Source organism: Phyllobates terribilis, unplaced genomic scaffold, assembly GCF_046119375.1.
Source record: "Phyllobates terribilis strain yellow unplaced genomic scaffold, ASM4611937v1 Scaffold_9__5_contigs__length_417890890, whole genome shotgun sequence".
Taxonomy (NCBI): domain Eukaryota; kingdom Metazoa; phylum Chordata; class Amphibia; order Anura; family Dendrobatidae; genus Phyllobates; species Phyllobates terribilis.
In genome coordinates this window covers 345667368-345688612 of record NW_027362769.1, presented here as the reverse complement: position 1 = coordinate 345688612, position 21245 = coordinate 345667368, and the positions used below count along the sequence as shown (strand labels likewise).

The window sequence follows — 21245 nt, the reverse complement described above, 5'->3', positions numbered from 1 at the left end:
AATAAAATATTTTGTATATTGAATTTGCTTTAGTTTTTCCATTTTTTCCAAATGTTTTTAATCAAATTTGTTTTTGTGTTTCTGCTTTCAAAGGCCCATTTTTTCCAGTACCCACTGTGTGAAATAAATAATGTGCTCATAATATTGTACGGGTTGTTATAGATGCAGTAATGCCATTTATGTATTTTTTTTAATTTCTTTCTACATAGAAAATGTATTTATTTTAAATGCAAAACGTGTTTTTTGCATAGGTTTTATATTACTGTAAATGCTTTTTTTGGACTTCCCAAGATTCCAGTAGGGAATATTAACATGCAATACTCTGATCGCTGATATAATATGCCGCATTACTTTTGTACTCCAGTGTATTGTTTATTACCATAAATCTGTCATTTGTTCTTTTCACTTGATAAAGCTGCCGGTCTGGATTGAAACGCGTTGTGAATAAAAAAAAACCTTATTATTATCATCAATTGTTGAAGAATCAATTTACTCGAGCAGCACAGCCCATATTACGTGTTTCATCCAACTTGATCCAAGATTTATTCACCAGCCACGGGGCCGCAGCTGCTGTTTTACTTCATTCCTACATAGGGTTTGTGCCAGTCATAACTCAACCAGGTGAGCATAACCAGCACTTACCCGCTCTGCCTCCATAGAGTGCCACCCTATTGTGCGCTCTGTTCCCCACATCTAGATTTATTCATTATTAACCTATGGCAATCTATTGACGCCCAGTGGCAACCCAAGATTGTAATCTGGGGCTCCCTCCCTTTCTCTAACCACTTAGATGTTGGGGTCAACATTAACTGTGGAATCTAAGGGGTAAACATCTGAGATTGGTGTTATCTCTGATCCCGCCATTAGAGCAGGTTGTCAGCTGTGTAATACAGCATGGATCCACAATTGATGGTGCATGCACAGTTGCTGAGCCCGCTCTGACAGAGGTCGCCTACTTGTTATTGATTGCAGAATCTAAGGGATTCAACTGACGAAATTTGTGGTCCTGCTGATGATGGTGCATTCACAGTGACCAGGCATCAAAACTGGTCCTGCCAGTGCCATACTATTATGCCATTGGTTGTGACAGTGCTTAGCCATTTCCGTCTGTCCTATTGACAATTAATGGAGAGGAGGTCAAGCATACGCATCACAGCACCTTTCAAAACAGAGATCTATAGTCTTATTCTTGGATGATCTGAGTGTCCTATCAGACAGATCCAAAGTGATCAGCAAGTTCCTATGGATAAAGGATAATTTCTGATTTTGGACACTTTTGCAAAACTGATAATATGAATGTTGTCATAATCACAGATCTCACCTTCATAAGACTCAACCTTGCTCGTTAGGAACTGAAGTTCCTCTATGATTTTGTCTTCTATATGTTTCTTGCCCATGCCCAGATTCCTCATACTGGACATTGTAAACCGTCTGGTTGTCCTCCACATTTCTCCAGATGCAAAAAACACACCTAAAAAAAGCAGCAAATATCAGTTAGAACCTTTTTTTTTGTATCATCAACATGAAGGATTTATCAATGGCATTATCAAACTGGATGGAGATACAGAATGTAAAATATACAGTCATGGTTGCTCATGGGACAATTACTTTTTTCCATCTTTAGAGGTATGTAGGGATTTTCATTTTCGTGTGTGTACAGTAGATATGATTCCGGTGACGCAAAGGTCTGACCAGGGCCGGCTCCAGGTTTTTCTGGGCCCCGGGCGAAAGAGTCTCAGTGGGCCCCTTTAACACATACCACGATTCATGATGCAGAGATACAGCGGAGAAATATATATATATATATATATATATATATATATATATAGTACAATGCAAAGATTTCACTTCTTACATTACATGAGTGATATCTATTGTAAATTCCACAATAGCTCAGAAACCGGTGAATCGCTCCACACAGAATACTGGCCCCCATATAAGGCTCCATACGGAATACTGGCCCTCATATAACGCTTCATACAGGATACTGGCCCCCATATAACGCTCCACACAGAATACTGGCCCCCATATAACGCTCCATACAGGATACTGGTCCCCTTATAAAGCTCCATACAGGATACTGGCCCCCATATAACGCTCCATACAGGATACTGGTCCCCTTATAAAACTCCATACAGGATACTGGCCCCCATATAACGCTCCATACAGGATACCGGTCCCCTTATAACGCTCCATACAGGATACCGGTCCCCTTATAACTCTCCATACAGGATACTGGCCCCCATATAATGCTGCATGCAGGCTGTTACCCCCCACATAATGCCCCATACAGGCTGTCCCCCCCTTATAATGCTCCATGCAGGCTGTTATCCCCCACATAATGCCCCATACAGGCCCCCCCCCTTTTAATGCTCCATGCAGGCTCTTACCCCCCACATAATGCCCCATACAGGTGACGCGCCCCTGGGCTTACTTGATGTAGCGTTGCGCACGCGGGGACTACCCGGAGCCGGGCCTGTTGGGGGTAGTAGTCTCGTGGCGGTGACCCGGTCCGTGCCCAGGGAGTCAAACTGTGTGGCTTAGTATTAGCAGTAGATGTTGGACGACTACGCCACCCGTTGAATGCAGCTATGGAGCTGCCGCTGCAGGGCAGACCACTGAGGCCGGTGGTACGATTGTGCAGCGTAGATGGTATAACCCCCAACGGGAGGGGTATGGCCTCAGGGCAGCCGACGTGGATGATGGGGGTAGCAGGAACCACTCAGAGACGATGCGGTGTAGTTCAGGGTCTTTACTGGTGACAAAGATAGACCCTCCCGGAGTACTGGCTAGCGATTGGGGCCTGGTCAGTCCTTGAGCAGATGGGATCTCCCCTGGCCAGGCGGAGTTGTAGGCCTCCCCAACTAATTGTACTCTTCTGGCTACCTTGCTAGAGGCGGGTAAAAGTAGCCCACGTCCCTGAGTGTACCGTGTGGTGCTCACCCGTATGGCCGGTGACTCGGGGCCTTCTAGTGGCTTCCGCTCCACGACGGCGGTGCTGGTCCCACGCGTGTGACCGTGCCTTCGGGTTTCTTGGCCAGAGGACCTGAAATCCCCTGCCGGTCGGTTTCTGCTGCTGGGTAAGGATTAGTCCCCACAGCCTCGGACTCCGGGTCCGGTGATAATTCTTCAATCAGGGCGAGCTCTACAGCTGCCAGCCCCTGATTCCTTGTAGCACTGCTCCCACTGAGCTCCTGATCTCTCTTTCCTATAGCTGCTCCTCTTCTTAACTAACTAACCCTGCCTCAGCCCCAGTTTTATATAGGGGAAGTTCTTCCCCTCCCAGGACTGGGCAGGAGGTGTGGCATGCACAGGATTCCTGACCAAGAGACCTCCCACCTGCTCTCAGACGTAATATCTCTATCACTGTGGCAACCAGACCCCTGGGGTGTCACATTCCCCCCTAGTGAAATTTAGTACTCCGGGACTAAACATATTTTTGTAAAACATAACAAGTAAAAACAGAAACAGTACAATAAAGAAAAACACATAAGGATGGTCACGGCATGTCCGCAACCGGGTGCAGTCTTTGAAGAAAACAAGGTGTCCATTTCACCAAAACAGGGAGACGTAACCAGGTAGGGGTCTGTCCTGCCCCGAGTCCTTAACAGTCTTTTAGTCCATCCTGGGTTACGCTCCAACATATGTACAAAGGATTCCCGGTAAATCCACCAAAGACTCCTACAAACAACTAGAAACACATAATTATACACAAGCAACAACAAACAGGTAAACATTAATAAAATAGCTTGAACATTTAGATCCTCCACCGTACGGGCAACTGGCCTCTAGTGACCCTAGTGGACCTATGGAGCTGGCTGACTGGTCCTGAGCTACAGGGTATAGGAGCTGTCAAGGGTAAACTGGGCAGCCGTCTACAGACTCTTTGGCTCACTAGGGGTATGGCAGGCTCACTATAAGCAGAGGGTTGATTCTCCTGGTCTGCTTGTGTGGGGTCTTCTGCCTCCTGAACCGGCTGTTCTTCCAGCTCTACCTGTGTCTCCGTAGGCACTTGGGATGCTGGTTGGAGGAACGTGAGGACGGGTACCACAACAGCACCATTGACTTGAGTCCAAGACCGAGGGAAGTCTCTGAGCACAGTACTAACCATATCTTCCCTTTCCTCTACGGGTCGAGGGTCTTCTTGTTCCTCTTCAGGGTTCCGTAGCTGTTCGGGACACTTCTTCAGGTGATCCCGGGATACAATGGCTGTGGTTTCCCCTCCGTCTTTACTGATTGTACAGATCTTTGGGTTGTCGTGGCTTGAGGGCAGTACGGTGTACGGGTCCTTCTCCCACTGGTCGTCCAACTTGTGGAGCCGTCTTTTCCTCTTCAAGACCTGCTCTCCGGGCACCAGGGGAACAGCGGGAGCATACTGGTTGTAAGTTTTCTCTTGTCTTTCCCTAGCTTGACAGAGACTTCGCTCCACGCTCTCCTGTACTTTCCGGTACTGCTGCTGCCTCTCTGTGTCCCAGTCTGCTTCTGGTGAAGTGTCCTCGGGTGTCAGGACTCCCATCTCCAGATCAACAGGAAGCTTACCAGGTCTTGCCCTCATTAGGTAAGCCGGGGTACAGTTGGTGGAACCTACAGGGATGTGGTTGTATAGGTCCACCAGGTCGGGCAGCTTTTCAGGCCACAGACTACGTTCTTCCAGGGGCAATGTTTTCAGAAGATCTATCACCACCTGGTTCATTTTCTCACAAAGTCCATTAGTTTGCGGGTGATAGGGTGTTGTTCTTATCTTCCGGCAGCCATACAGGGTGCAGAACTCCTGGAAGACTTCCGCTTCAAAGGCAGGCCCCTGGTCCATCAGCACCTGCTCCGGGTATCCGTGCGGGCGGCAGAAGTGCTGCTGGAAGGCTCTAGCTGCTGTTTGAGCCGTTAAGTCCTTGACAGGGACGACAACCAAGAACCGGGAGTAGTGATCCACGATGGTTAACGCGTAGACGTAGCCACTTCTGCTTGGGGTCAGTTTTACATGATCCAAGGCTACCAGTTCCAACGGCTGTCTGGTAATGATGGACTGCAGGGGAGTCTTCTGGCTGGCACGGTCCCTCCTTCTTAGGTTGCATGGGCCACAGTCTCTGCACCACCTCTCGATGGTTCCTCTCATGCCTACCCAATGGAACCGCCCGCGCAGGAGGAACTCCAGCTTCTTCCATCCGAAGTGCCCAGCTCCGTCGTGGTATGCCTCCATCACCATAGCTGCGTCTCTTCTTGGCACCACTACTTGCCAGATTAGTTCATGCGTCCGGGAGTTAACCATTCTGCGGCACAACTTCCCCTTGTAAAGGAACAGTCGACTCTTCTCAGCCCACAGTTGCTTGGCTTCCTCCGGAGCGTCCGGGTCAAGGCGTGCATCTGGCCGAGTCAGCATCTCCTTTACCAGTCGGACGGCAGGGTCACTGTCTTGCGTCTCTGCCCAGTTGTAATGAGGTAATGGGTTGAACGTAGCGGATTGCTTACTCCTTACACGGTGGGAATACTGGATAGTCCCATGACGGTGGAACGCGGGGAGTTCAACTTCTTCCAGTTCCTCTGAATCTTCCCCTACGTCCGGTAAGTTCGGCATCCTGGACAGGGCGTCCGCGTTGGTATTGGAGCGTCCTGCCCGGTATTTGATTGTAAACTCATAGTTGGACAAGCGGGCCATCCATCTCTGCTCTAGGGCACCGAGTCTTGCAGTGTCCAGGTGTGTCAACGGGTTGTTATCCGTGTACACGGTGAACCGGGAAGCAGCGAGGTAGTGCTTAAAGCGTTCGGTGACTGCCCACACCACTGCCAGGAACTCTAGCTTAAATGAGCTGTAATTCTCAGGGTTTCTTTCGGTGGGTCGCAGTTTTCGGCTGGCGTAAGCAATTACCCGTTCCTTCCCCTGCTGGATCTGGAACAGTACGGCTCCTAGCCCGATGTTACTGGCGTCGGTGTAGAGGATAAAGGGCTGGCTATAATCAGGGTACGCCAGGATTTCATCCCCCGTGAGGGCCATCTTCAGCTGGCGGAAGGACTCTTCTTCCAGCTTCTCCCATCTGAAGGGTGGCTTCTGGTTCTTGGCCTTCCTGGACTGGCCTATCAGGAGGTCCTGCATAGGAGCTGCCTTTTTGGTGAAACCGGGAATGAACCTTCGGTAGTAGCCTACCAACCCGAGGAACTGCCTCACTTCCTTTACGCTGGAGGGGCTTGGCCATTCCTTAATTGCGGTGATCTTATCAGGGTCGGGAGCCACTCCGTCAGCACTCACCACGTGTCCCAGGTACTGCACCTTTGGCTTCAGGAGGTGACACTTGGAGGGTTTCACCTTTAGGCCGTAACTTGCCAGAGCTTCGAACACTTCCGCCAGGTGTTTCAGGTGGTCCTCGTAGGTCTTGGAATAGACGATGACATCGTCCAGGTATAACAGGACCGTCTCAAAGTTTCGGTGTCCCAGACAGCATTCCATCAATCGCTGGAAGGTTCCTGGTGCGTTGCAGAGTCCGAACGGCATGCAGGTAAACTCGCTAAGTCCCATCGGGGTGGTGAATGCGGTCTTCTCCCGGTCCGCCTCTGCTACAGGAACCTGCCAGTACCCGCTAGTGAGATCCAAGGTGGAGAAGAAGTTAGCAGATTTTAAAGCAGCCAAAGACTCCTCTATTCTTGGTAAGGGGTACGCATCTTTGTGTGTGATACGGTTAATTTTCCGGTAATCTACACACATTCTCATGGTGTTGTCTTTCTTTTTGACCAAGACTAGTGGAGCTGCCCAGGGGCTACAGCTATCCCTGATTACCCCAGCCTCCTTCATGTCTCTAAGCATCCCCTTGGCGTGTTGGTAGTGTGCAGGGGGTACGGGTCGATACCACTCTTTTATGGGAGGATGGTCTCCCGTGGGGATGTGGTGTTCTACCCCCTTGACTCGCCCGAAGTCTAACGGGTGTTTACTAAACACTCTCTCGTACTCTCGAACCACCCGGTAGACTCCCTGTTTCTGGTGGGAGGGAGTGGAGTCAGTACCCAAATGTAGTTGCTGACACCAATCCTCCATTATTTTCGTAGAGCCGTTACCTTCCTCCGGGTGAGATGGAGGCAAGGGTTCCACAGACTGTATAGAATTTTGGTTGATAGTATGTAATTTGGCTAGCGTAGCATAACGGGGCAGGTATACTTCCCTTTTCCCGATATTTATTATACGAACGGGCACCCTCCCATGGCGTACATCAACTACCCCCCGTGCTGTCAAAATGGTGGGCCTACTGTCTGAGTAGACTGGTTCTACCATGGCCTGGTAATCTCTACCTCTCAGACCAATAGCTGCCCGGCACCAAATCATCATTTCACTTTTCGGGGGCATGGCAATAGGGAAAGGGTCACACATTCTTACGCTACCAATCTCACCACCAGAGAGTTCCACCTGTTGCCGTCGCATCAGTGCCCGGATCTCTTTCTGGAGCACTCGCTGCTGGCCGGAGCTAGCGTTCTTGGCAACCTGCTGTAAAATGAAAATCACCTCTGCAAGACAATTTTCAATCACATTAGTTCCTAGAGTTATCTTTGGGTGACTCTCGCGCTTGTCAATGTCTACAATGATCAGTCCCTGTGCTGCCAGTTCGACTCTACCGATTTTAATGGTCATTTCTTTAAATCCGATCTGTGGCACGGGCTGACCATTACTGGCGATGATACTCAAGTCGTCGTCTGGATAGCGGGTTATATCCGAGTCATTCCAGTACTGCTTGAAGAGCACGTACGGGATGGTGGTGACCTGTGACCCGGTGTCCAGTAGGGCACTCATAGGGATGCCATCCAGTACCACAGGCAAGACTGGACGTCCTCCCACATATTTGTCGCGCCAGTTCGATGGGCCTGGTGATCTTTTTCCTGGGGGTTGGCCCTCTACCCCAGGTTGTGCCAGTTTAAAGGACAGTACCTTGCCATATGTCCGGGTTGATTGCAGCGGCGGCAGATGGGTTGTCCGTCCTCGTTGTACCGGTCGCTGGGTCTTCCTCTGGCCGGTGGGGTCCTCCTTGGTCGACGCCACGGGATGTCCTCCGGTCCGGATGCCAGCTGGATCTTCCCTGGAGTGGAAACCTGTAAAGACTGCACAGTTCGGGTTAGCGCAGCAACGCTTTTAGCTAGCTCTTGGACCTGATGGTGCAGGTCTGGAGCCGAGTCATTGTTCAAAGCCTGCGCGTCAGCTCCCACAGGCCCTACCGACAAGGGCGCCGCCTCCTGGTGGTAAGCGGTAGTAGGGCGCCTGTGGGTCACAACGCCACCCGGTGCCGGTTCTCGGAGCACCCGGATGGCTCTGTCCTTGAACTGTGCAAAGTCCAGATGAGGATCCTGTAAGGCTATGGCCCGCAACTGGGTTCGGTGGACATTGCAATATAGTCCCTCTATAAATTGCTCGGTCAACAGCCTGTCCTCGTTTCCCACGCTGTCAGGGTCGGTCTGCTTAATGGCTCTCAGGGCCTCTTGTAGGTTTAGTGCATAGTCCCTTATACTCTCATGTGCTCGCTGCTTGCACCCATAGAATCTAAGCTTAATCTCGGCTGAGGTGCGGGTATCAAAGGTGTCCCTCAGCCGGGTTAGTATCCCTGCGACAGTCCTCCTCCCAGGTGGCCAGGACTTTACCTCCCTTTGGGCTGCCCCGGTTAGTTGGGCCACCAGGATGCTCACTTTTTGCTCTTCTGTGAGGGGGTACACCTGGAAGAGGCTATCCAGCTTTTCTTTAAAGTCATTCAGGGTATGTGACTCCCCTGAGTACTGGGGTAGCCAGGCTGCTCCCGGGATATAGGGCATGGTGAAAGGCATGACTGCAGCAGCGGTGGCGCTGGCAGGGGTTGAGGCAGTGAAGCTCTCCTCCGTATCCGACATCTTTCTCCCCCCCTAGTGGACCGTGGCCTACCTTGCGATGATCCTCTTCCATAGGCCGCGGCTCCGCAGTGGATCGTCAGGGTTGAGGACCTTCCGTCGCGCTCCTGTGACGTCGGCGTCTGCTGGGCTCCTTCCAGGACCTTACGCAACGTCCGGACGTGAGGCGGGGCTTCAGTTCTCGCGCGCTTTCGGAGTCCACGCCCCTCTTCTTCCCGCGCGGCATCTTCAAGATGGCGTCCAACGGCGGGAAAACTCCACGGATGGCGGGAAGAAGGTAGAAGATGGCGCCGGATGGCGGGAAAAACTTCGCGGATGGCGGGAAGAAGGTAGAAGATGGCGCCGGATGGCGGGAATCTTCACCACTGGTAAGTTTGAACAGTCTCTTTCAGGCACGCAGTACCCGGTGGTTGCGGGCACGAAATCCTGCCGACTACGCCAAAAGTTGACGCGCCCCTGGGCCTACTTGATGTAGCGTTGCGCACGCGGGGACTACCCGGAGCCGGGCCTGTTGGGGGTAGTAGTCTCGTGGCGGTGACCCGGTCCGTGCCCAGGGAGTCAAACTGTGTGGCTTAGTATTAGCAGTAGATGTTGGACGACTACGCCACCCGTTGAATGCAGCTATGGAGCTGCCGCTGCAGGGCAGACCGCTGAGGCCGGTGGTACGATTGTGCAGCGTAGATGGTATAACCCCCAACGGGAGGGGTATGGCCTCAGGGCAGCCGACGTGGATGATGGGGGTAGCAGGAACCACTCAGAGACGATGCGGTGTAGTTCAGGGTCTTTACTGGTGACAAAGATAGACCCTCCCGGACTACTGGCTAGCGATTGGGGCCTGGTCAGTCCTTGAGCAGATGGGATCTCCCCTGGCCAGGCGGAGTTGTAGGCCTCCCCAACTAATTGTACTCTTCTGGCTACCTTGCTAGAGGCGGGTAAAAGTAGCCCACGTCCCTGAGTGTACCGTGTGGTGCTCACCCGTATGGCCGGTGACTCGGGGCCTTCTAGTGGCTTCCGCTCCACGACGGCGGTGCTGGTCCCACGCGTGTGACCGTGCCTTCGGGTTTCTTGGCCAGAGGACCTGAAATCCCCTGCCGGTCGGTTTCTGCTGCTGGGTAAGGATTAGTCCCCACAGCCTCGGACTCCGGGTCCGGTGATAATTCTTCAATCAGGGCGAGCTCTACAGCTGCCAGCCCCTGATTCCTTGTAGCACTGCTCCCACTGAGCTCCTGATCTCTCTTTCCTATAGCTGCTCCTCTTCTTAACTAACTAACCCTGCCTCAGCCCCAGTTTTATATAGGGGAAGTTCTTCCCCTCCCAGGTCTTGGCAGGAGGTGTGGCATGCACAGGATTCCTGACCAAGAGACCTCCCACCTGCTCTCAGACGTAATATCTCTATCACTGTGGCAACCAGACCCCTGGGGTGTCACACAGGCCCCCCCCTTTTAATGCTCCATGCAGGCTGTTACCCCCCACATAATGCCCCATACAGGCAGCCCCCCCTTATAATGTTCCATGCAGGCTGTTCCCCCCCACATAATGCACTATGCAGGCTACCCCCCCTTTATAATGCCCCATGCAGGATGTCGTCCCCCCCTTTATTATGCCCCATGCAGGATGTCCCCCCCTCTCTTTATAATGCCCCATGCAGGATGCCCCCCCTTCTCTTTATAATGCCCCATGCAGGCTGTTCCCCCCCCTCCTCTATATAATGCCCCATGCAGGATGTCCCCCCCCCTTTATAATGCCCCATGCAGGATGCCCCCCCTTCTCTTTATAATGCCCCATGCAGGCTGCCCCCCCCCCTCCTCTATATAATGCCCCATGCAGGATGCCCCCCCCCCTTTATAATGCCCCATGCAGGATGCCCCCCCCTTCTCTTTATAATGCCCCATGCAGGCTGTCCCCCCCCCTCTATATAATGCCCCATGCAGGATGTCCCCCCCCCTCTATATAATGCCCCATGCAGGCTGTCCCCCCCCCTCTATATAATGCCCCATGCAGGCTGCCCCCCCTCTATATAATGCCCCATGCAGGCTGCCCCCCCTCTATATAATGCCCCATGCAGGATGCCCCCCCCCTTCTCTTTATAATGCCCCATGCAGGATGTCCCCCCCCTCTATATAATGCCCCATGCAGGCTGTCCCCCCCCTCTATATAATGCCCCATGCAGGCTGCCCCCCCCTCTATATAATGCCCCATGCAGGATGCCCCCCCCTTCTCTTTATAATGCCCCATGCAGGCTGTTCCCCCCCCTCCTCTATATAATGCCCCATGCAGGATGTCCCCCCCCCTTTATAATGCCCCATGAAGGATGCCCCCCCCTTCTCTTTATAATGCCCTATGCAGGCTGTCCCCCCCCTCTATATAATGCCCCATGCAGGATGTCCCCCCCCCTCTATATAATGCCCCATGCAGGCTGCCCCCCCTCTATATAATGCCCCATGCAGGCTGCCCCCCCTCTATATAATGCCCCATGCAGGCTGTCCCCCCCCCTCTATATAATGCCCCATGCAGGCTGTCCCCCCCCTCTATATAATGCCCCATGCAGGCTGCCCCCCCCTCTATATAATGCCCCATGCAGGCTGTCCCCCCCCTCTATATAATGCCCCATGCAGGCTGCCCCCCCCTCTATATAATGCCCCATGCAGGCTGCCCCCCCCTCTATATAATGCCCCATGCAGGCTGCCCCCCCCTCTATATAATGCCCCATGCAGGCTGTCCCCCCCCCTCTATATAATGCCCCATTCAGGCTGCCCCCCCCTCTATATAATGCCCCATGCAGGCTGCCCCCCCCTCTATATAATGCCCCATGCAGGCTGTCCCCCCCCCTCTATATAATGCCCCATTCAGGCTGCCCCCCCCTCTATATAATGCCCCATGCAGGCTGCCCCCCCCTCTATATAATGCCCCATGCAGGCTGCCCCCCCTCTATATAATGCCCCATGCAGGCTGCCCCCCCTCTATATAATGCCCCATACCTCCATACATTAAAAAAAAAAATCAAATACTCACCTCCCTTCTCCTCACCTGCTGCCGCTGCCCGCTGCCCGCTGCTCAGCTCCGAACTCCAGCGTTGTCGGTGTCTTCCAGCTCAGAGCTCCCTGTGACGGCTCAGGGGAGGGCGCGGTGAAAAGACGTCACCGCGCCCTCTGACCTGAGACGTCACAGGGAGCGCAGAGCAGGAAGACAGCGGATCTGCGGAGGCACGGGGAGAGGTAAGTATCGGGCTGCTGGGGCCCTGAGCAAGCGGCGGAGAAGGGCGGGTGCTGACACCGCTCTCCTCCGCCCATAGCCCAGCGGGGTGCGCGACCGCCAGTGGGCCCCTCTGCCTGCTCAGGGCCCCGGCATTCGCCCGGGTGCGCCGGGTGCTGACGCCGGCCCTGGGTCTGACTCTCAGCACCACCATCAATCATCTGTGATCAGCTCTGGCAATGGCCAAATGTAAGCATTGGAGGGAGCATAACACTACCACTCCATCACACTGTTTAGTGGTTGCTGCTTGGTACTGCAGATCATCTCCTATTCATTCGTAAGTACAATACAGAAAAGTTATAAAAAATAATAAAGAAAAAAAAAGTTACTATACCATTTCCTCTTTGGATAGCATGAAATATAGGGAGAAAAGCTCTGTCGGAGAACACATCTGCACCCTCCACAAGGGCTTCCTTTATTGTCTCCAGTCCGGTGAGCACTATGGCTTTATTCGTACCCAGGTGAATAGTGAATATTGGACCATATTTCTCTGAAAGCTAGAACACAATATATAACACAAAAAATGAAAGACACATAGCACAACTCATATAACAGACATCAAAGGACATGCAATAACATAAACTTCCATATATAACCCCTTGATACCAGCAGTGTCGGACCGGGTTGACAAAGACCCACCAGTAACATTGATTCTTGGCGCTCACTCTTCAGCTACATGCAAAAATTACCTGTAATATTCATTTGGATAGCTTGTGTAATCCTGCAGATTGTGAATCAAGCCTCAAACAATTAGCACTTCTTCACTGGGGCGGTCTACCGGAGGATTCTCCTGTTCTCCTGTGAGCCAGTCCCAGCCTGGATCCCAGCTTCAATAATCTGGACATTTTTAGCCATTTTCTACTTGTTTTTGTTAAATAAATGAGTATAATTTCTTTATGCAGAATAACTTTTTTAATGACAGATAGGGCTTTATTTTTTTTTATATAATTTTGAACACAAACTGGGAAATGTATTAAGACCATTTACATTGGTTTTGATAAAAAGCTTGTTGGCGTAAAATTTTCCAAATTTATTAAGAGATACCCGCCTCTTCCTTAATACATCTGGTACATCACGTGATGTGCATGCATCCTCGCAAAAAAATCAAACCTGGTATAAATTTGCACTTTAATTTTTGCAACTTTCTCGCTAATTTTTAGTAAATTTGTCCTGCTTTTTGTGACCAGGCCTCTTCCGCAAAGTTCCTCTCACTTTTTCAGAAAAGTGCGGTATGCAGAGTGGGTGGGAATTTAAAAAACTGCAAATTATGTCCATAAATGGCAACTTTTTTAGGCCAGAAAGTGATGCAAAAATGCTATGGTAAATGTTCCATATAGTAATCGGGATTATGAACATTCTTGATGATGTGATACTTACAGAGTCCTAGAATGTTAGAGTTGGAAGGAAAAGTGAATATAACTTTTGTTGGCTCTTAATTTACTGACAGCAAATATCTAACTAAATAATATTTTTTATATGTCGTACACCCTTTAATTCTGTATAGGTTGGTGGAGGTTCGGCCCTGAGGCTCCAACTGATCAAAAGACCTCTTAGACGAGATTATGACTTGCCATTGAATCCATAGTCCGCTCTGTTCAAGCTCTCAGATAGGAGCTGTGGGCTCCTGCGCTCCTACCTCCTAAATTGCTCACTTCTAGGTCTTTTGAGCGATTAGTGGGGGTCTCATTAACCCAAATCCCACTGATCTGCACAGAATTAAAGTGCCTATAACATATAAAAAAGTGAGACAAAAGTTTACAGGAATTGATACACATAATATATGATAAATAGAGATGATATATTTCTATAAAAAAATAAATCCCCTTTAACATTTATACCAAGTAATATAATACAATTAAAAGCACAAAAGTGATTCATTAAAATAAAACACAGCATTTCAATTCTTACACAGGAAGATCCCACAACTGTTTCTTGTGTATTCTGCCTTCTCTCCCTCCAGCGTCTTCTCCTCCCCTCTCCATACACTTTAATAGGCAGCAACTTTTAATTTTATCTCTCCCAATAAAGACAGAACTGAAGACTAGAGATGAGCGTTGTTCTACTCGAACTGTTCGCCAATCTCAAATTCGAGCTGTTTTGGGCGGTGTTCGAGCCGTTCGGCGAACACGAACAATTTGAGAAAAATTCGGCTGTTCGAGGTTATGTTCGATAACTGTTCATGCACCAAAATACAGCGGGGTGGGGGGAGGGGCAGGGGATGGATCTCTGCAGGAACAATGAAGATCTCCATTTTTTTTTTCTCTTTCCCGCATTTACAGTGGGGAGGTGCAATCTGTCAGCCTATCAGCAGCGCACACACGGAGCGAAGTGCTTTTTTTCACACAAGCAAGGGCATGTGTCATTGGCAGTGTATGTCACATGTCCTTGCCCTATAAGACCAAGCCATTTTCCCCGTTGCCACCATTTTCTCACTGCTGCAGCTGCGTGTTAGACGGCACCGCTGTTGCTGTGTGCGCTATACCTTGTTAATTTCAAGCCAATTTTCGCACAAATCTACAGATAGCTTGGGAGTAGGGAATAGTTGTGATTGCAGTCCTTTTAAGGACTAGGTTACAGCATTTCCTACGACTTTTATCAGGCAGGTCTGTGCTCTTAAATAGATAGATTGTGGGAGTAAAGACTAATTGTAATTGGAGTCCTTTTCAGGACTAGGTTACATCAGTTCCTATCAGTTTTTGCCAGGCAGGTCTGTGCCAGTGCTGTGCAAGTTTTTTTCACAGCATTTGGCTGAATCTAGCAAAGCTAATCCTTTTTGGCCTATTGCAGAGTGTGTTAGTCAGTGGAGTAGCCTATCTGTGTTGCAAGATATACCACCTGTGTATAGAATACCAATTTTTTTACTGCACCTAGTGAAGTAAAATCTTTTGGGCATAGCATCATTCTATTAGTCCATCTATACTGACCTCCATCAGGTTGCAAACTGAATATATTTTTTTCTGCATCTACCTCTGAAAAAATATTGGGCTTCTAGCTGTGTGTGGGACTTGTTGTATTAGTCCATCTATACAGACCTCCATCAGGTTGCAAACTGAATATATTTTTTTCTGCATCTACCTCTGAAAAAATATTGGGCTTCTAGCTGTGTGTGGGACTTGTTGTATTAGTCCATCTATACTGACCTCCATCAGGTTGCAAACTGAATATATTTTTTTCTGCATCTACCTCTGAAAAAATATTGGGCATCTAGCTGTGTGTGGGACTTGTTCTATTAATCCATCTATACAGACCTCCATCAGGTTGCAAACTGAATATATTTTTTTCTGCATCTACCTCTGAAAAAATATTGGGCTTCTAGCTGTGTGTGGGACTTGTTGTATTAGTCCATCTATACTGACCTCCATCAGGTTGCAAACTGAATATATTTTTTTCTGCATCTACCTCTGAAAAAATATTGGGCTTCTAGCTGTGTGTGGGACTTGTTCTATTAATCCATCTATACAGACCTCCATCAGGTTGCAAACTGAATATATTTTTTTCTGCATCTACCTCTGAAAAAATATTGGGCTTCTAGCTGTGTGTGGGACTTGTTGTATTAGTCCATCTATACTGACCTCCATCAGGTTGCAAACTGAATATATTTTTTTCTGCATCTACCTCTGAAAAAATATTGGGCTTCTAGCTGTGTGTGGGACTTGTTCTATTAATCCATCTATACAGACCTCCATCAGGTTGCAAACTGAATATATTTTTTTCTGCATCTACCTCTGAAAAAATATTGGGCTTCTAGCAGTGTGTGGGACTTGTTGTATTAGTCCATCTATGCTGACCTCCATCAGGTTGCAAACTGAATATATTTTTTTCTGCATCTGACGCGCCCCCTGGGCCATGTTGTTAGGGATACCCGGAGCCGGATCAGATGGGGGTTGTAGTCTCCGAGTGGCTGTGACCCGGTCCGTGCCCAGGGTGTCAAACTCAGTGTGTGGCAGTCCTACAGATGTTATTAGAGTTCTTTGTGTCGACTACGCCACCCGTTGATTTGCGGTCAAAAGGCCGCCGCTGCAGCAGGGTCCGCTGAGGCTGTTGGTATGTGTGCAGCTTTGGTAGTATAACCCCCAACGGGAGGGGTATAGCCTCAGGGGGTCAGATGTAGAGGATGGTGGTTGTGAAGGTGCAGGATGAATCAGCAAGAAGACTCAGAGTCGGGCTGTGCAGTTCAGGGGTTTTTACTTACGGGTGTTCTTATGGTCACTCTGGCCTGAAGCGACCACCCGAGCCGTGCTGCGTCCACCAGGTCCTGGACTCGGCTAACCCCCAGGCAGTTCTGGAGCGTGGTCCTGAGCTCCTGTCTGACTTTCCCTCTCTTCTGGCCGTTCTCACCAGGGATCCACCTATGTCCGGCTCCCTCGGGTCTCTTGGTGGGTACACCTCCTCTGGGTTCCCTGACCCTATACTTGGTCTGCCTTCCTGGTGGATTTGGTGAGGGTCGTGGAAGATCCTGCCCACGACCTCCGGTCTCTGGCTAAGGTGTGCTTTTCTCTCTGCCAGCTTGGGATCCGGTACCCTAGGTGCCAACCCTTCACCCTGTTGTTTGTATTCTGGGGTCTTGGGGTTCCTGCTTGTTTTCTCTGGGTCCTTCTGACTCCTCTCTCTCTCTTGGCCTTGGAGCTGGGCCCAGCCGGAACCACAACTCCCTGTCAGCCCTTCTGGCTGAGCTTCTCTGCTCTGCTCCTCTGACTAAGCTCTGACAGACTGACCCTGTCCTAAGATGGTGCCCACCTTATATACTCCCTCTATGTGTGAGCTCAGGTGACCAGCACCCAATGAGCTCCTAGCACTACCCAGACTGCTCCCCCTATCTGCCCCTACACTACTGGGATGTTCCACCCCCCTCCCACTCCAGCCAGGAACAGACACTGTCGTACCTGCACATAAACTGGTGGGAGTACCGTCGGTCTGTTCCTCGGAAATGGGATGTGTGTAGTGCATGCAGCTAACTGAGCTCAGTTCCACACTCCATCCTTACCCGGGAGTGGAATATCACACCTCTGGGTTGAGGTGCAATACCCCTGTAGCAGCCGAATCCTCAGGGTGCTACATTCCCCCCTGGTAAACCACAGCACGTCCTCGGGCTGTAAGATACAAAACATCAAAACATACAATTTTTTTTTTTTCTCATAAACATCAACATATAAAACATCATATATATATAGAACAATATATATATATTATAAAACTTTTCATATAAAACTCTTCATTGGAAACATTCTTGTTCCTCCGGCCACGGTGCAACTTGTGACCGGGTAAAGTGCGACAGTCTCTTTTGGAAGAAAACAGTTTCCTATAAAACCGGTAGGGGGCGCTTTAAAAAGCGCAACTATATACAAGGGGAATATGGCCGCTCTCAGTCCTCGGCCAGGTATTAGGGAGGAATGACCGCTCTCAGTCCTCGGTCAGTGGGAATAGGGACACACGGGATTCAGTTCAATTGGCTGGTCCCAACGGGGACTATATTTTAACTAGAACAGTTCTTATACCCTGACGGGTAACTATGTACAGTCTCTCTCTACCGTACTTCAACGACGGCGTCCTCCTGCTCCTTCTTGAGATTCTTCAGACCCGTCCGGGTCCTCTTGCTCCTCCTCACACCGCAGCTCCTCCTCCGTCAGGCGATGCACATGGAGGGCGTAGGGTCCTTTGGCACACTTGTGCCGGGTGAAGGTGACCTCGTCCCCTACATACAGGTCACGACCTCTGTGTCCCTCCGGCAGATGGCTTTCTACGTCTCTGCGGGTTACAAAGACGTCGCCGGGGGTCTGATGGTCTCTAATAAAGCCCCATCCGTGCTGCATATTGAATTTTATCACAGTCCCGGTGGCACGGGGACCATGAGCTGCACGGGGTTTCCTCCTGGTCCGGCTCTTCTGCTCCGCGCTCCTTATCTGCATTTGCTGTTCCCGGACCCGCCTCTCTCTCCGCTCCCTCTTGAAGACCTCGAGCTGCTGCCGGCAGCACTCTGCACGCTCCGCTGCGGCCGCCCGAGTCTCCTGAGTGAACCCCATGAGGTCTTCTCCGGTGGGGTCCCACTCGAACTGGATCTCCTCCAGTGGGGGCGAGGTCCTCCTTACGGGCTTCGGAGCCGGAATCAGGGGCTCGCACATGGGCCTTGCTCTCTGGAGTTCCAGCTGAATATACTCCTGGGGCCATACAAAGGGCTGCCCATCCGGGCACGTATGCTGGGCGAACAGGTCTTCACCCAGGTGCGGCACTCTAGATGTTGAGGGCGCGTTGATGGTAGCTGCGCCCGGGTCGACCAGGCCTTGCGACCAGGCTTGGGGCACCCTAAAGGCAAAGGGCACCGTAAGAACGGCGGCGCCCTGGGTTACTCGGCCCTGCGACCAGGCCGGTGGCTCCGCGGAGGTAGGGGGCGCTGTTGGAATAGCGGCGCCCGGGGGTACTAGGCCTTGCGACCAGGCCGATGGTATTTCCTGTTTGGTCGCGCTCAGGGTCGAGGCGTGTGACGTCACAGGGGTCGCGGCCGCGGCTTCTACTTGAGGCCTAGTCTGGCACGGTGACGATGCAGCGACGGGCACGGCAGGGGGAACTTCGGGCTCTGCGACGGGGAGCTGGGGCAGGCGCGCGGTTTCCCGGCTCGGGGTAGAGACGTCCCCTTTACCTGCCTCCGTCCGTTCAGCTCCCTTCTCGGCGCCGTCTCCTGCCTTCATTCCTCCTGCGCCATCCTCAGAGGCGGTCTGTCTCCTCGTCTCGGGCGGCGTGCTCCGCTGATGGGTTCCGGTCTGCTGGGCCATCTCACGGCTCCACTCCGTCAGCGTGTCTTGCTGCACCTGGGCCATCCTCCGTGCGAGGCCCTCCAGCGCGGTCTGTGCACACTCCCGGTCTCGGGGGAGCTGTGCTAGGATCTCCACTAAGCCTAGTGGGGTTGTTGCTTGCAGCAGGCTCCTGACCACTGGGTCGGTGCTGCCTGTCTCTCCCTCCATCTCCGGGTATGCTCTCTCTGGACTCTCCTCCAGACGTCTTGTCTCCGGGTGCGCTCTCTCCAGACTCCTCCAGGCTGCACCCATCTTCGTTCTCTTGTTCTGTCTCCGCCCACATCGAGGGTGGTCCCGGGGCAACTTCAGTTCCAGGGGCAGTTCTCTCATGCTGATGGACACTTCCAGCATCACAGTCTCTGTTGGTGGGCGCGGTTTCCGCTTTTGGCACCATTCTTCGACCTGGCCCACGATGGGAGGTGGCCTTTTGCCACCCTCTGGCACGCCCATAATGGCGTCCGCTCCCCCAAGGCGGGAAATCTTCGGAAATGGCGGGAATCGTCTCCCAGTGGCGGGAAACTCCATGGATGGCGGGAAAAAGCTGCAAATGGCGGACAACCGGCGGGAAACGACCTGTGATGGGGTCCGTTGGCGGGGACCCTCCGGAACCGGCAGGAGACTTCTTTTTGAGGTAACGGTGAACTTTTCTTCAGGCACGCAGTACCCGGTTGTTGCGGGCACGTTATCCTGCCGACTACGCCAAAGTTGACGCGCCCCCTGGGCCATGTTGTTAGGGATACCCGGAGCCGGATCAGATGGGGGTTGTAGTCTCTGAGTGGCTGTGACCCGGTCCGTGCCCAGGGTGTCAAACTCAGTGTGTGGCAGTCCTACAGATGTTATTAGAGTTCTTTGTGTCGACTACGCCACCCGTTGATTTGCGGTCAAAAGGCCGCCGCTGCAGCAGGGTCCGCTGAGGCTGTTGGTATGTGTGCAGCTTTGGTAGTATAACCCCCAACGGGAGGGGTATAGCCTCAGGGGGTCAGATGTAGAGGATGGTGGTTGTGAAGGTGCAGGATGAATCAGCAAGAAGACTCAGAGTCGGGCTGTGCAGTTCAGGGGTTTTTACTTACGGGTGTTCTTATGGTCACTCTGGCCTGAAGCGACCACCCGAGCCGTGCTGCGTCCACCAGGTCCTGGACTCGGCTAACCCCCAGGCAGTTCTGGAGCGTGGTCCTGAGCTCCTGTCTGACTTTCCCTCTCTTCTGGCCGTTCTCACCAGGGATCCACCTATGTCCGGCTCCCTCGGGTCTCTTGGTGGGTACACCTCCTCTGGGTTCCCTGACCCTATACTTGGTCTGCCTTCCTGGTGGATTTGGTGAGGGTCGTGGCAGATCCTGCCCACGACCTCCGGTCTCTGGCTAAGGTGTGCTTTTCTCTCTGCCAGCTTGGGATCCGGTACCCTAGGTGCCAACCCTTCACCCTGTTGTTTGTATTCTGGGGTCTTGGGGTTCCTGCTTGTTTTCTCTGGGTCCTTCTGACTCCTCTCTCTCTCTTGGCCTTGGAGCTGGGCCCAGCCGGAACCACAACTCCCTGTCAGCCCTTCTGGCTGAGCTTCTCTGCTCTGCTCCTCTGACTAAGCTCTGACAGACTGACCCTGTCCTAAGATGGTGCCCACCTTATATACTCCCTCTATGTGTGAGCTCAGGTGACCAGCACCCAATGAGCTCCTAGCACTACCCAGACTGCTCCCCCTATCTGCCCCTACACTACTGGGATGTTCCACCCCCCTCCCACTCCAGCCAGGAACAGACACTGTCGTACCTGCACATAAACTGGTGGGAGTACCGTCGGTCTGTTCCTCGGAAATGGGATGTGTGTAGTGCATGCAGCTAACTGAGCTCAGTTCCACACTCCATCCTTACCCGGGAGTGGAATATCACACCTCTGGGTTGAGGTGCAATACCCCTGTAGCAGCCGAATCCTCAGGGTGCTACACATCTACCTCTGAAAAAATATTGGGCTTCTAGCTGTGTGTGGGACTTGTTCTATTAATCCATCTATACAGACCTCCATCAGGTTGCAAACTGAATATATTTTTTTCTGCATCTACCTCTGAAAAAATATTTGGCCTTCTAGCAGTGTGTGGGACTTTCTCTATTAGTCCATCTATACTGACCTCCATCAGGTTGCAAATTAAAAATAATTTTTATCTGTATCTAGCTCTGAAAAAATATTTGGCCTTCTAGCAGTGTGTGGGACTTTCTCTATTAGTCCATCTATACTGACCTCCATCAGGTTGCAAATTAAAAATAATTTTTATCTGCATCTAGCTCTGAAAAAATATTTGGCCTTCTAGCAGTGTGTGGGACTTTCTCTATTAGTCCATCTATACTGACCTCCATCAGGTTGCAAATTGAA

At 51.4% G+C, this 21245-nt stretch overlaps 1 protein-coding gene across 3 annotated transcripts in view; it reads right to left on the bottom strand.

The window, feature by feature from the left end:
- Positions 1 to 21245, bottom strand: part of LOC141162214 (cytochrome P450 2W1-like) — a 38359-nt gene that overhangs the window by 7160 nt on the left and 9954 nt on the right. For all 3 annotated transcript variants that reach the window (XM_073648070.1, XM_073648071.1, XM_073648072.1), the window contains exons 2-3: positions 12434 to 12596; positions 1322 to 1471 (exon numbers count right to left, since the gene is read on the bottom strand). In XM_073648070.1, coding sequence (XP_073504171.1) covers positions 1322 to 1471; positions 12434 to 12596 — 313 coding nt within the window. The remainder of the gene's footprint in view (positions 1 to 1321; positions 1472 to 12433; positions 12597 to 21245) is intronic.